We start from the raw sequence: 13,877 nt of genomic DNA on the forward strand, positions 1-13,877 counted from the left end.
CTCGAAGTAGGATTGGTCTCTAAAGTAAGATCCCATTCGTCAGTTCAGTTCTGACGTACGTCGAACGTGACCGACTGAAAGGGAACAACTATTTAACTCATTTTTTCTTGCGTTGTATTTAAAGTGTGCTATTCTTCTTTGCCAGTGTAAACTTATTAAACATATTTACACTTAAATCACAACTAAAGTAGGGCTTATAGCATACACTGCATACATTTAAAAATGGGCTTTTAGTCCATATAATAATAAATTATCAATTATTTATTCATGCTTAAGCTTGAACAGTTAAGCATGAATAAATAACCTTAAACAGTATTTATAACTTTTTGTAGCGACTCAGGCGAATCAAACACACAATCGCCAGTTACATTTAACAAATATGTTTTGAATGCTTTGTGCTTAGTAACAGACCTTCCCCCAACACAACAGGTGCCCTCCCCCCTCTTCGCTCACATCTCTCTTCTCTCTCTGGCGGAACCAACACCCACGGTGGCTGGCCCTTGAGCCAGGCCACCAATGCAGGCCCTCCAAGCAGGCCCCAACTCTTCCCCTCTTCCTCCTCTTCCCTCCTCGCTTCGCTTTTGCATCGCATCAAATTACTAGCCCCAAGGGCATTCTTCAGAAGGAGAACACGGAGCATCGCTAGAGCAACCAGCCCCCCCACCCCCACCCCCCCCCCCCAGCCCCCGACCTCGGAAAGAACCGCCGGACACGCAGGACATTTGAACTCTGAACACACGCACACACGCAAGAAGCCAAAACTAAAGCAAGTATTCTTATTTTCCAAATTCAAACTGCTGTTAAGAGGGTGTGTTATTCTCCCGTTGGGACAAGTTAACTCCGTGAAGGTTGTATTTGATGAACTGAAGGAAAGCTGTCCCCCCCCCCCCCTCTCTTTCTCTCTCTCTCTCTCTCTCTCTCTCTCTCTCTCTCTCTCTCTCTCTTTATCTCTCTAAGTTCAGTCTATTCATTATCTTCGTTTATGTACCATATTCTTTCGTTTACTATCCATATTTCTACTCTCTTGATGCATATTTAGTGTGTACTTTCTGTGTGAATTGTAGTGTTATTTTTAGTCTGTGTTTATTAAACCTCCAAAAGACATTTAATGAGTTGAATCTGTTATTCTGCCACATACACGAAGTCAATGAAACTTACGATCTAACGTTACCTAACTGCTTATGCTACTATTTTAGTAAAGTAAACTGTACGACCACTTGAAAAATTGATTTTGTCCTGATCAGTAAAGTTAATGTTTCTTATGTGCTCATAAAGCAGTAATCCCTTATTGAGAATTGATTTGAAAGTCTATAACTAATTTGCAGGACAAACTTAGTAGGATAATTTCAAGCAATTCCGTAAAGGGTTACTTGTATTTAATTGAACATTTTTCCCTATCGGAAAATTTTAATACGTAATAAACGACTAGCAAATTATATTCATAAATTCATGAATATTGAATATTAAATCTCTTTTGAGTTAATTATTCCCCGAGACATTAAACTCATAGTCATTGTCGTTACATTTTTATACAGCTGAATGATATTTTATGTATTTTTAAAATATGCTTTTAGTGCATTGTTAACAATGACAATTTTGAGCATAAGTTATAAAATACAAAAATATTTACAAAATATTTTACAAAAATATATTACAAAATATATTTTAAAGTAATGTTCGAATAAGTACACTTTACAAAAGTACACTTAACTTTCATTTAAAGTATTTTTTCTAAAATATATTTTTAGAAAATATACTAAAATACAATTATCTTAAAGTGTGTTAAAGGTTGTATTGTGAAATATGATGCTAATATATTTTTATATATTTAGAAATGGTTCATTTTTTGTAAGTATATTTCTAATATACTATTGGAATAGAGAATATATTTGAAATACAATAAAGTATACTTTTTTTTTCACCAGGGAATATTTCACATATCTACTACATTAATGACCCAATTTAAATACAGATTCAAAAAAAAAAAAAAAAAAAAAAAAAATACTTTACTTTATAATGTATTGTTTAAACATTTATTGCTTGCTAGGAAGTCTTCTGCAATTGAGATCATCTGCTCCTCATCTCTTGCCTGCAACATGATGGTATTTGTATCTCATTTTGGTATATGTATCTTATATCCAGATTTTGCATACTAGGTTTCTTTCTTTCTCTCTTTTTTTTTTTTTTAACTGAAATGTTTGTCTTTGCTGATTGCTACATTGTTCGAATAAATTCCATGTAGAAAAAAAAAACTTTAACCTAACTTTTAACCCATTAAACCTAATTGTTAACATTACATTTCATTCAAATATTAATGACTACATGGTAAAACAAAATATTCTGTGACTTATTTCAGCTTAGTTTTATTTTATTTTATTGTGTGGACACTTTTATAGATGCCTTTACTAGGCTGAACATTCAATAAAAAACTCAAACTGAGTGTAAAGCATATAATGTGCTTACGGTTTTGCAGATTTTTTTTGAAGATTATATATATATATATATATATATATATATATATATATATATATATATATATATATATATATATATATATATATATATAGTGCCATAAACCATTCACTCAATATATATATATATAAATGGTTTATGGCACTGAGTCGGCCTCAAATGCCACTGTTAGTGTGTCTGCAATTAAAAAAACCTGTAATGTAGAAGTGTGCATGTTAAATGTTTATTGATATATTTTATTAGCAATACAAAGATTTGCCGCAGTATATTTAAACATGTGGTTAGTTGAAATGTGAAGTCATTCTAAGAAGCACAGTTCTGCGGATATATGTAAAAACTGCAACCATTCCACTTTCTAGCAACCATTCAATTATCATTTTTATTTATCTTTATTATTATTATTATTTTCATTATTATTATTATTATTATTATTATTTTTATTGCTTAGTCACTGAAAGTGGTACTTGAGGCCAACTCAGCACATCCATTCACTCATGTATCTAATCTTTAGACACAGTTTGCAAAACTACAAACCCATTGCATGTGTTAAACTCAGTTCCCTTTCGGGGAACTCGAGCTGCGTCGAAACGCTGTGAGAACGCCTCTGCGTTAATGCGTCGTGAAGCGCCTGTAGAACCATTCCATCGGAAAAAAGATCGATCGTCGGCGTGATGACGTCATCGACCGGAAGCTATAAAACGTCCGTGAAAACAAACAGGAACTAGCTTCTGTGCCTTCAGTAAGCGATCTGTGTGAACCTGTCTGTCTATTTGGTGTTTTTGTCTGTCTATTATCAGAGATTTTCCACCCTTTTGTTAAATATTCCATATATTAACAGAAAAAAGAGAAAATAAAATAGATAGAAATGGCAAGTGAAAGCAGCAATTTCAGAAAGTGTGTTCCTCCCTGCCCACGCTACATCACGGGCGGGGACACACATCTTCTCTGTGTTGCATGCTTGGGAGCGCAGCATGCCCAGGCAGCCCTCGAGGGGGCTGCTTGCGAGCACTGTGAGCGTATGCCACTGAGAACGCTGCGCTCCCGCCGGGCACTCTTCGAGGAGGGTGCCTCGGCTCGTGTTCCCCGCGGCTCTGGTCCCGCTGCTGCCGAGGCAGAGCGGAGGCTGCAGTCGTGGGGTTCACAATTGGATGTTGCAGAGGGGTTTGAGACGGGCGCTGCCTTATCTCTGCCCTCACCTGCTCCATCCAGCGGTTCTTCTCGGGGCTTGGAAGCACGCATTGCGGTTTCTTCCCCCCCGAGAGAGCCGCCGGTGCTCCAACTATCCAGCTCCGAGGAGGTGGACGTTGAGAGCATCGCGACTGAAGATTCGCCACTTCAGTCTCCTGCGAGTGAGGAGCTCGTTGAGGTTCTAACGCGAGCCGTGGCCAGATTAAATATTGACTGGCCCGTAGAGAGATCTGAGGCAGGAAAGAGAAGATCTAGTAAATTAGATGAGAGATTCCTGCCCGCTCGCGCTTCAGAACCTCAGCGGCGGGGCCTGCCATTCTTCCATGATTTGCACACCGAGGTGGCAACATCATGGAGGAGACCGGCATCTTACCGTGTGTTCAGCCCTCAGACTTCGGTCTATAGCAACATCATGGGGCTGAAGCACTACGGTTATGGGGCGATGCCAAAGGTTGAAGAGACGCTCGCGAGCCATCTCTCGCCTTCCTCGGCATCGTCCCTAAAGGCCCCGACTTTGCCCACCAGACCATTGAAAACAACGTCGGCACTGGTGGGCAAAGCGTACTCGGCGGCAGGTCAGGCTGCTGCATGCCTACACACCATGGCGATAATGCAGGCGTATCAGGCTGACCTGCTCAGGGACTTAGATGGTCGCGATGAAGTGGGGGGTGACGTCATAAATGAGCTGAGAACAGCAGCCGATCTGACTCTCCGGGCCACCAAAGAGACGGCCAGATGTGTTGGCCGCTCTATGGCAGCATTGGTGGCTACGGAGAGACATTTATGGCTCAACCCCACCGAAATCAAGGAGAGGGAGAAGAGCTTTCTGCTCGACGCGCCGCTGTCTCCTGGTGGCCTCTTCGGTGACGCAGTACACACTGTCACCGAGAGGTTCCAGGAGTCAAAGAAACAAGCTGCGGCGCTAAAGCAGTTTCTCCCTCTCCGCGTCCAGGTCCCTGGGGCTGCCGCTGACATCAGGCAGCCCAAGCCGAGTACGAGCTCCGCTCACAGGTCACAACAAAAGCAGAGCGTCGCCACTCGAGCTCCCCCTCAGCGCGGGGACGAGGGGCGGCGCTCTCAGGCGAGGTCTTCGAGGGGCAGGGCTGATCTGCGGACAGTCCTGATCGCCAAGAAGGCCTCGTCGAAGCGTTCCTGACGCCAGAAGCGTCAGGACGCTGAGGGTGGTTCCCCCCATAGGGAAGCGGTGTTTACCCCTGCTAACGGTACCCGCTTCCCTACGGCACCCTCGGGGGGCCGCGCTGCCAACCCCGCCGCAATGCCGGGGCGCAGTCGGTCTCCGCGGGCCACCCGAGGGTGGTCCGCACCCCCTCCGGGGGGCCCCCGAGCAGTCAAGTCAGTCGTTCCCTGCCGGTCCGCCGCTTCAGGGCACTGTATTTGTTGCTCAAAATACACCAGAGGCCAGCCTCGAGAGGCTGGTTCCCTTAGTAGATTTTCTAGACGAATGGAAACGTCTATCAAATATATCTCGTTGGGTCCTGCAGATAGTAGAAAGGGGGTACGCCATTCAATTCAAGAGTCGGCCACCTCCTTTCTGCGGTGTCCTACCTACAGAGGTGGGCCCGGAGCAGGCTCTGGTAATGGCACAGGAAGTAGAGACACTCCTGCAAAAAGGGGCTATAGAGAGGGTTCCCCCTCCCAGCAGGGAGTCTGGCTTTTACAGCCGTTACTTCATCGTGCCGAAGAAGGATGGGGGCTTACGCCCGATATTAGATCTGCGGCTATTGAATCGCTCGGTGGCCAAGCTCAAATTCAAGATGCTTACACTCAGACAGATTGTAGCGCAGGTCAGATCGGAGGATTGGTTTGTCACCATAGACCTCAAAGATGCGTATTTTCATGTCTCCATCCTTCCACATCACAGGAAGTTCCTGAGGTTTGCCTTCGGGGGAGAGGCATACCAATATCGTGTACTTCCCTTCGGTCTAGCACTGTCACCCCGCACGTTCACCAAGTGTGTGGATGCAGCTCTGGCGCCGCTGCGTCTGCAGGGCATCCGCATACTGAACTATATCGACGACTGGCTGATTCTAGCGAATACAGAGCAGATGGCGGTTCAGCATCGAGATGCTGTTCTCGCCCATATGTCGAAGCTGGGGTTGAGGCTGAACGCCAAGAAGAGTGTGCTTTCTCCGGCTCAGAGAACCACTTTTCTAGGTGTGAACTGGGATTCGGTAATTATGCGGGCGCAATTATCGCCAACACGCATAGCATCGATCCTGGCAGCCGCCAAAGAACAGAAGCTAGGCCGAGCCGTCACTGTGAAACAGTTCCAGAAACTGTTAGGTCTCATGGCAGCAGCGTCCAACGTGATACCTTTTGGCCTACTGTACATGAGGCCACTGCAGTGGTGGCTCAAAACAAAAGGGTTCTCCCCGAGGGGAAATCCGCTCCGCACGATCAAAGTCACGCGGCGATGCCTACGTGCTCTGGTCATGTGGAAAAACCCGGGGTTTTTATCTCAGGGTCCCGTGTTGGGGGCTCATGTTCGTCGCGTAACGCTAACGACAGACGCCTCTCTCACGGGCTGGGGGGCGACCATGAGTGGTCGCTCATCCCAGGGTCTATGGCAGGAACATCAGCGGCACTGGCACATAAATCGGCTAGAGATGCTCGCAGTGTTTCTTGCATTGAAACAGTTCCTGCCCGACCTCAGGGGCCACCGTGTACTAGTCAGAACAGACAACACGTCCGTGGTGGCCTATATAAATCACCAGGGGGGTCTGAGGTCTCGTCCGTTGGACAAATTGGCACATCAGATCCTCCTGTGGGCCCAAGGGAAATTGCTGTCAATCAGGGCAGTATATATCCCGGGGGCCCTGAACCAGGAAGCAGACAGCCTGTCGAGACAGGGGCCGAGGCCCGGGGAATGGAGACTCCACCCAGAGGTGGTGGAGCTCCTTTGGAAGGTTTATGGGAAAGCAGAGATAGACCTGTTCGCTTCGGCGGAGAACTCTCACTGCCCGCGGTGGTTTTCTCTGACCCATCCGGCCCCGCTGGGGCTGGATGCCATGGTACAGGAGTGGCCGAGGCTGCCTCTGTACGCCTTCCCCCCGATTGTCTTGCTTCCAGGAGTTCTGGAGAGGGTACGCCGGGACGGGGCCCAGGTACTTCTAGTGGCTCCGAACTGGCCGACCCGAGTATGGTTTTCGGACCTGATATCTCTCCTGGAAGGCTCTCCGATGGAGATTCCGACCAGGAGGGATCTACTCTCTCAGGCGGGCGGGAGATTCCTGCACCCACGCCCAGAGATGTGGAAACTGTGGGCCTGGCCTCTGAGGGGGCTAGGCTCATAGAGGAGGGTCTCTCGGCCGAGGTCGTAGAGACCATCCTACACTCCAGAGCTCCGTCCACAAGGAAGCTGTACGCTTTGAAATGGAGACTTTTCTCAGCATGGTGCAGAGAACGCCAGTGGGACCCAGTTAACTGCCCGGTTGGTACAGTGCTGGAGTTCCTGCAGGAGAGGTTCTCTGCAGGGTTGACCCCCTCCACACTTAAGGTGTACGTGGCGGCCTTGGGTGCTGTCCACGTCCCTTGCAGTGGAGTGTCTTTGGGAAGACACCCTCTAATTACACGCTTCCTTCGTGGCACATTAAGGTTGAGGCCAGTTATGCACTCGAGGGTCCCGGCATGGGACTTGGCCATTGTTTTGAGGGGCTTGTCCGGACCTCCGTTCGAACCTCTAGAGGAGGTTTCGGATAAGTTCCTCACCTTGAAAACTATCTTCCTTTTGGCCATTTCATCCCTTAAAAGGATAGGAGATATTCAGTCCCTGTCAGTAGGGCCCTCATGTCTAGAGTTCGCGCCAGGGATGGTGAAAGCATTTCTGCATCCCAGGCCGGGTTATGTCCCCAAGGTTCCTACGAGCCCACGGGGCCCCATCACTCTACAAGCCTTCTGTCCTCCTCCATTTATGACGTCAGACCAGGAAAGGTTAAATCTGCTGTGTCCTGTGAGGGCACTGGATACTTATGTCCACAGAGCTGCCCTGTGGAGAAAAACTGAACAATTGTTTGTTTGCTTTGGACCCCCTAAGAAGGGGGCTCCAGTATCCAAGCAGAGGATGAGCAAGTGGGTGGTCGAGGCCATCTCACTTGCTTATGAAGCTACCGGGCAGCCATCTCCACTGGCTGTCCGGGCGCACTCAACCAGGGGTATGGCTGCTTCTAAAGCACTTTTGTCGGGGGCTTCCCTCCATGATATATGTAACGCGGCCGGATGGTCGTCTCCTTCTACCTTCGTCAGGTTCTACGAACTAGACCTGGCATCTACAGTAGGGGCACAGGTACTCTCGTAACCGTGTGCGCTTCGGCTTCACACATACGAGACACTTGGTCCTATGGCGATGTGGGTATAAGCGTTCTCACAGCGTTTCGACGCAGCTCGAGTTCCCCGAAAGGGAACGTCTCAGGTTACGTATGTAACCCTAGTTCCCTGAGGGAACGAGACGCTGCGTCGCTTTGCCATACTCCCGGCGTGTCCGTGATCACTTACTTCAGGCTTTATCAGAAGTTAGTTCCTGTTTGTTTTCACGGACGTTTTATAGCTTCCGGTCGATGACGTCATCACGCCGACGATCGATCTTTTTTCCGATGGAATGGTTCTACAGGCGCTTCACGACGCATTAACGCAGAGGCGTTCTCACAGCGTTTCGACGCAGCGTCTCGTTCCCTCAGGGAACTAGGGTTACATACGTAACCTGAGACGTTTTCTATTTAACTTTTTGCAAATCTCTAAACACAGTACTCAACATTAGACACATCATTCAAAACTAACTTCTCTTGTGTTTCATTTACACAACACTGCAATTCATCTGGAAAGTATTCACAGCACTTCACTTTTTGAAACAAAGATTGAACACTTTGGCCTGAATAGCAAGCATCATGTCTGGAGGAAACCAGGCACTGCTCATTACCTGCTCAATACCATCCCCACAGTGAAGCATGGTGTTGGCAGCATAAGCTGTGGGGATGTTTTTCAGTGGCAGGAAATGGGAGTATAGTCAGGATCAAGGGAAAGATGAATGCTGCAATGTACAGAGACCCTGAAAGAAACCCTTCTCCAGAGTGCTCTGGACCTCAGACTGGGATGGATGTTCAATCTACAATAGGACAACGACCCCAAGCACACAATCAAGATAACAAAGGAGTGGCTAGGGGACAACTCTGTGAATGGGTTTGAGTGGCCCAGCCAGAGCCCAGACTTATCAGTTCAGTGTTGAATCAGTTCAGTTGCTGTAAAGTTTATCAAATGTGCATACATACTGTACAGTATATTTGAGCTCCTGTGTGCTCCACTGCACTGAATGAGCAAGAGACACAATTTACATTTGTCACATCCATGTGTAGTTTAATGTGTACGTGGCTAATAATTTATCGTGTGAAGAGTTACTACGCAAAAACACAATTTTAAGAAAAGTTAAAGTACTTTTGAATGAAGTGCTTTCTTTTGCAAGAGATGTATGATATTTTGTATATTGAGTGTGAGTTTTGTTTTTTGTGTGTAGAATTTTGAGAAATGGAGCCATTTCAGAAATTGTGACCTTTTTTCATCAGACCAAGCCTACTATTTTTGTGACATTCATATCAATAACTAACATAATTGTATGATTATTTTCATTTTGGCAATGTTATTCAAAACAACTTATGGTATATACATTTTTATCAGTTATTTGGATTGACTATTGCACCATACTCTGTGTTTGAGCTACAGGAACATTCTGTGGCAGGAAAGGTTCTGCGGTTCATGTCCACTTCCCACTGTGATGCTATATACAGCTGTAATCATTTCATCAAGTCTGATGGCCACTGTCAGTAACATCAGTCTGTAGGGCTGTACTACTGTGGTTTGCTGTCTGGTATAAAACCAGCAATCCAACAATTTGTAAGACTACAAAGATAAACCAAGATCAAGACTCAGCTTGACCCAGTGCATTTACAGCTCAAAAATGGGTAAGAATTGAATATGTGATTTATTCATGCTTTTTTTAAAAAGCCTATCATAACATTCTAGTTAATCCAAAACTGTTTAAGATACAGTCTGTACACAGAGAAACATGATCTGCTAAAACAGATCATCCATAATATATTATCGTCTTTAAAATAATATCTTAAAAAATAATATCAATATAGCCTATTCTTTAGTCTGAATAGAAATATATACCATGAATATATTGCCTCACATTTAAAAAAATACACTGTCGTTGAATATGTAAAAATAAATAATATAATATATACTTTATATACAGTCAAACCAAAAAATATTCAGACACCAGATTTTTTTTTTACTAGTGGGTGCAGGACACTATAGTTCATTTATGTAAGTGAGGACAGTAAAATAAAGTAAAATGATAAATATTATATCCAAACAATTGTCCATACAGTGGACTACCAGTAAAATTGATACAATTTGGGAGCAAAATTATTCAAAAACTTTGACCTGACCATGTTTTGCTTAAGTGTTTTTTTTCTTTGATAGCTTTTAAGTCACCTTTTACACCACAGAGTGAACAAAATGAAACATTGCTTGGTCATTGGTTGACCTAAATTGGAATTATCTAATTGTTAATCTTAAATTGAACAGCTGATTGGTTGATTGCAGTCCAATACATGCCTTTCTATCAAGGTTATTGGATATGACCAAGTGGACTTGTGGAATTTTTATTTATTTATATGTTTTTATATATGTTTATATATTTTATATACTTTGTTTATATATTTAAATAAACTGATAATGTGAGAAAATGTTAAAGGCGTCTGAATACATTTTTGTTTGACTTGTCAAAAGTGTTATGCATTTGAAGATAAATTATAAATTGTATATATATATACAATTATAGTTTACAATTTATAATTTATCTTCAAATGCATAAAACCTAGCTAAAATAAATTAAATAAATAAATACAAAACTTAGATTACAGTTTAGTCAATTGTCAATTGATCAAGATTTGAGAACAAAAAAAAAAGTTTTATTGATGTTAGGGGTGTAACGGTACACAAATCTAACAGTTCGGTATGTACCTTGGTTTTGAATTCACAGTTCGGCGATTTCGGTTCTGCAGGTTTACAAAATTGCTTTTTATGTTATTTTATTGTATCTGTCCTTAAATTAATTCAATAACAACAACAGAGCCCAACTATTAGCCTCAATTTAGTTATTTATTACAAGTTATTTATTTTTAGATATAATAATAAACACTCATAAGATTCACATAAGGAATTTTTTGCATTAGCTTCTAAATCTAATAATATTTTTTTTCTCCAGTTCTTTGTTGAAATATAATCATTTATACACAGCTGTCAAATCATGACATATTGCGTTCACTCACTTGCTGCCGTTTGAACGGACACGTCTATACAATGATCAGTCAAGTCACATTAAAGAATGTCAAAGCGACTTTTATCGCTTGAATTTTGTGACAAAATGGACTGAATACTTAATAAGTTTGTGTGGAAACTCAGATTGAAGTATGTTCTGCACTAAACAAGCCGACTGTTAACTATTAAAGATTGCATTCGTACTGTTCGGTACACGCGAACCGAACCGAAAGCCCTATACTGAAACGGTTTGGTACGAATACGTGTACCGTTACACCCCTTATAGATGATTTTATCCAAAAAAGCAGCCCTCACATGTGTTTTCTCTCTCTTTGTTGTGTAGAAGCCACAAGTTTTGAAGCTGAAAACCTGACCAGAGGAACAACAAACAATACCACATTTCAGCCTATAAGCTTAGGCTTTGGGATCTTTTTAATATGCATTCTCATTGTCACCTTTGTAGTGGGTTTCATTGGAAACGGGCTTGTCATATTTCTGACTGGCTGCAGAATGAAGACGACAGTCAACTCTATTTGGTTTCTCAACTTGGCGATTGCAGACTTCCTCTTCATATTATACTTCATCCTACTAACTTTTAATTGGTTCTTATCATTTATTAAGGACAGATCCTTAATACAAATTATTGTCATTGTGATGATAACAACAAATCATTTTGCTAGTGTTTTCTTCCTGGTAGTTATCAGTCTGGACCGATGCCTGTGCACATGGATGCCTGTTTGGGCTCAAAATAGCCGAACTGTATTTAGAGCCAGGATCATCTGCATTATAGTGTGGGTTTTATCCACCGGCTTCGGCATCCCTTTCTTCTTTGTACGTGAGATTTTTTCAGTCACATATAATTTTTTACTGGGCTTTCTCATCCCCTTCCTGACCATTGCATCTTCACACATTGCTATTGGAGTACGAATCAAACGCCTCAGTATGGGGAAGCAGCTCAGGTCGTACCGGGTCATTATCGCTGTCATCTTTGCTTTTTTCCTATGTTGCTTTCCATACCATGTTTGCTCGATTGTTCTACAACATAATGAAACAACAATGCTATATAGTCTCTATCTGCTTTTTCTGAACAGCTCTCTGAACCCCATTCTCTATGTGTTCATGTGTGGTAAATATAAGAAGAAGCTTAAACAGTCTCTGCTGCTGGTGCTTGAGACGGCGTTTGCTGAAGATCATCTGGACTTTAGAGGAAGGCAGATACAAACGGATGAGCAGAACCAGACAAACACCCATGAATTAGTATTAGATATCTAGAAAAACACCCTTGAAACAGCGTTAGATACAGTCTCTAAATGAGTGTGACCAGCATAAATATGATTATTATCATTACAACAACCATTATATTCCTTATCTAGCAATTCTCTCTCTCTCTCTCTCTCTCTCTCTCTCTCTCTCTCTCTCTCTCTCTCTCTCTCTCTCTCTCTCTCTCTCTCTCTCTCTCTCTCTTTTAAAAATCTCTCTTAAAAGTTGTGGAATGCAGTCTTTGTTGTAGAATCAAATGGGGAAAGTGTTTACTAATGATTAAGGGAACATACTTTTATTGAATTTTTATGAATCCAAATATGCAATTGCTAATTTTGCTATGCTGATTTATGTTTGAACTTTATTGTGAATAAAACAAACAGTGCATTTGATTGTAATATGCATTGGATTGTAATTTCCTTTAACTGATTTGAGGATATAGGAATCATTAAGCATATATATATATATAAGTAAACTTTCAAATTATGCAAATTAGAAAAATAATGTTAAACAATATAGCTTCACAAACAGTATCGATATTTATGTGTTACAAATATTCAAATGATCACAGAAGTACTGGGGAAAACAAGTTAATATTTTGGATATAAACAATGGCCAACAGTAGTGATCAGAATAGAGCAAACCTCATTTTGAAAGTAATTGTTACGCCACCAAGTGGTGACAAATGACTGTTAAAAAATGTATTCGTTATTTAATCATTCATTCAAGAGTGTTTAAAATCACAGATTCATCCAGTACCGAAACAATAGAGGTCTTTAGGAGTGAGTCATTTATTTACATTTCAAATCTTTTTTTTTTTTTACCCTTAAATGACGATGGATAGATATTATCTACTTTTCACGATAATATATAAAACTCCTAATGTTAGAGAAACAGAAGAATTACAGAATTACACAAGAATAAAATAAAACATTTTATGACCTTTTGGAGCTTGGAAGGGTTCAGTTTGAGCAGATGTTTTATACCATCACCACTGTACCACCACCACTTATTACAGTACATTCAGCATCTGGCTCATATTCGCCATCTCAAACATTCTCTAAACTAATTTTTTAACATCTTCAAAATCAATATTTTGTTCAAGGACAGCTTCTTGACCAAAGCCATCATCATGTGACAGTGACACGAATATTTTCAAATTTTCAGTCATTCAAATTTTTGCAGATTATAATTATTATTGTTTCGTTTTTGTCTAAGGTAACTATAAGTGAAACTTAATTTTACCATTGTGTATCAGATATATTATTAATAATGAAAATAATAATGTTTCCAAATAAATAAATAAAAATCCCCAAAAGAGTTAAAAAAAACAGTATTTAACTTTTGTTTGCTTTCAATTCATTAAATAATCCTGAAAAATAATAATCATAAATGTTTTTTTAGTCATCAAATCATCATATACTGATTTTTGAAGAATCATGTGACTGAAGAATGGAGTAATGATGCTGAAAAGTCAGCATTGATCACAGGAATAAATTGCATATTAAAATAGAAAACATAATATTAATATTAACATAAATATAATATTTCAAAATAATACTGTTTACTGTTACTTCAACTATACAACTTTTTTATTATTTAAAAAATATGTTAAACATGTT

At 41.6% G+C, this 13,877-nt stretch overlaps 1 protein-coding gene across 1 annotated transcript; it reads left to right on the top strand.

Moving 5' to 3' along the window:
* The first annotated feature begins 4,261 nt into the window (after positions 1-4,261).
* LOC137084486 (C3a anaphylatoxin chemotactic receptor-like) lies at positions 4,262-12,267 on the top strand. Its single transcript, XM_067450761.1, has 3 exons — positions 4,262-4,399; positions 9,586-9,619; positions 11,333-12,267. Exons 1-3 carry the CDS (start codon positions 4,262-4,264, stop codon positions 12,265-12,267), a joined length of 1,107 nt encoding a protein of 368 aa, XP_067306862.1.
* The last annotated feature ends 1,610 nt before the right edge of the window (positions 12,268-13,877 follow it).

This window comes from Pseudorasbora parva, chromosome 8 (assembly GCF_024679245.1).
Source record: "Pseudorasbora parva isolate DD20220531a chromosome 8, ASM2467924v1, whole genome shotgun sequence".
Taxonomy (NCBI): Eukaryota; Metazoa; Chordata; class Actinopteri; order Cypriniformes; family Gobionidae; genus Pseudorasbora; species Pseudorasbora parva.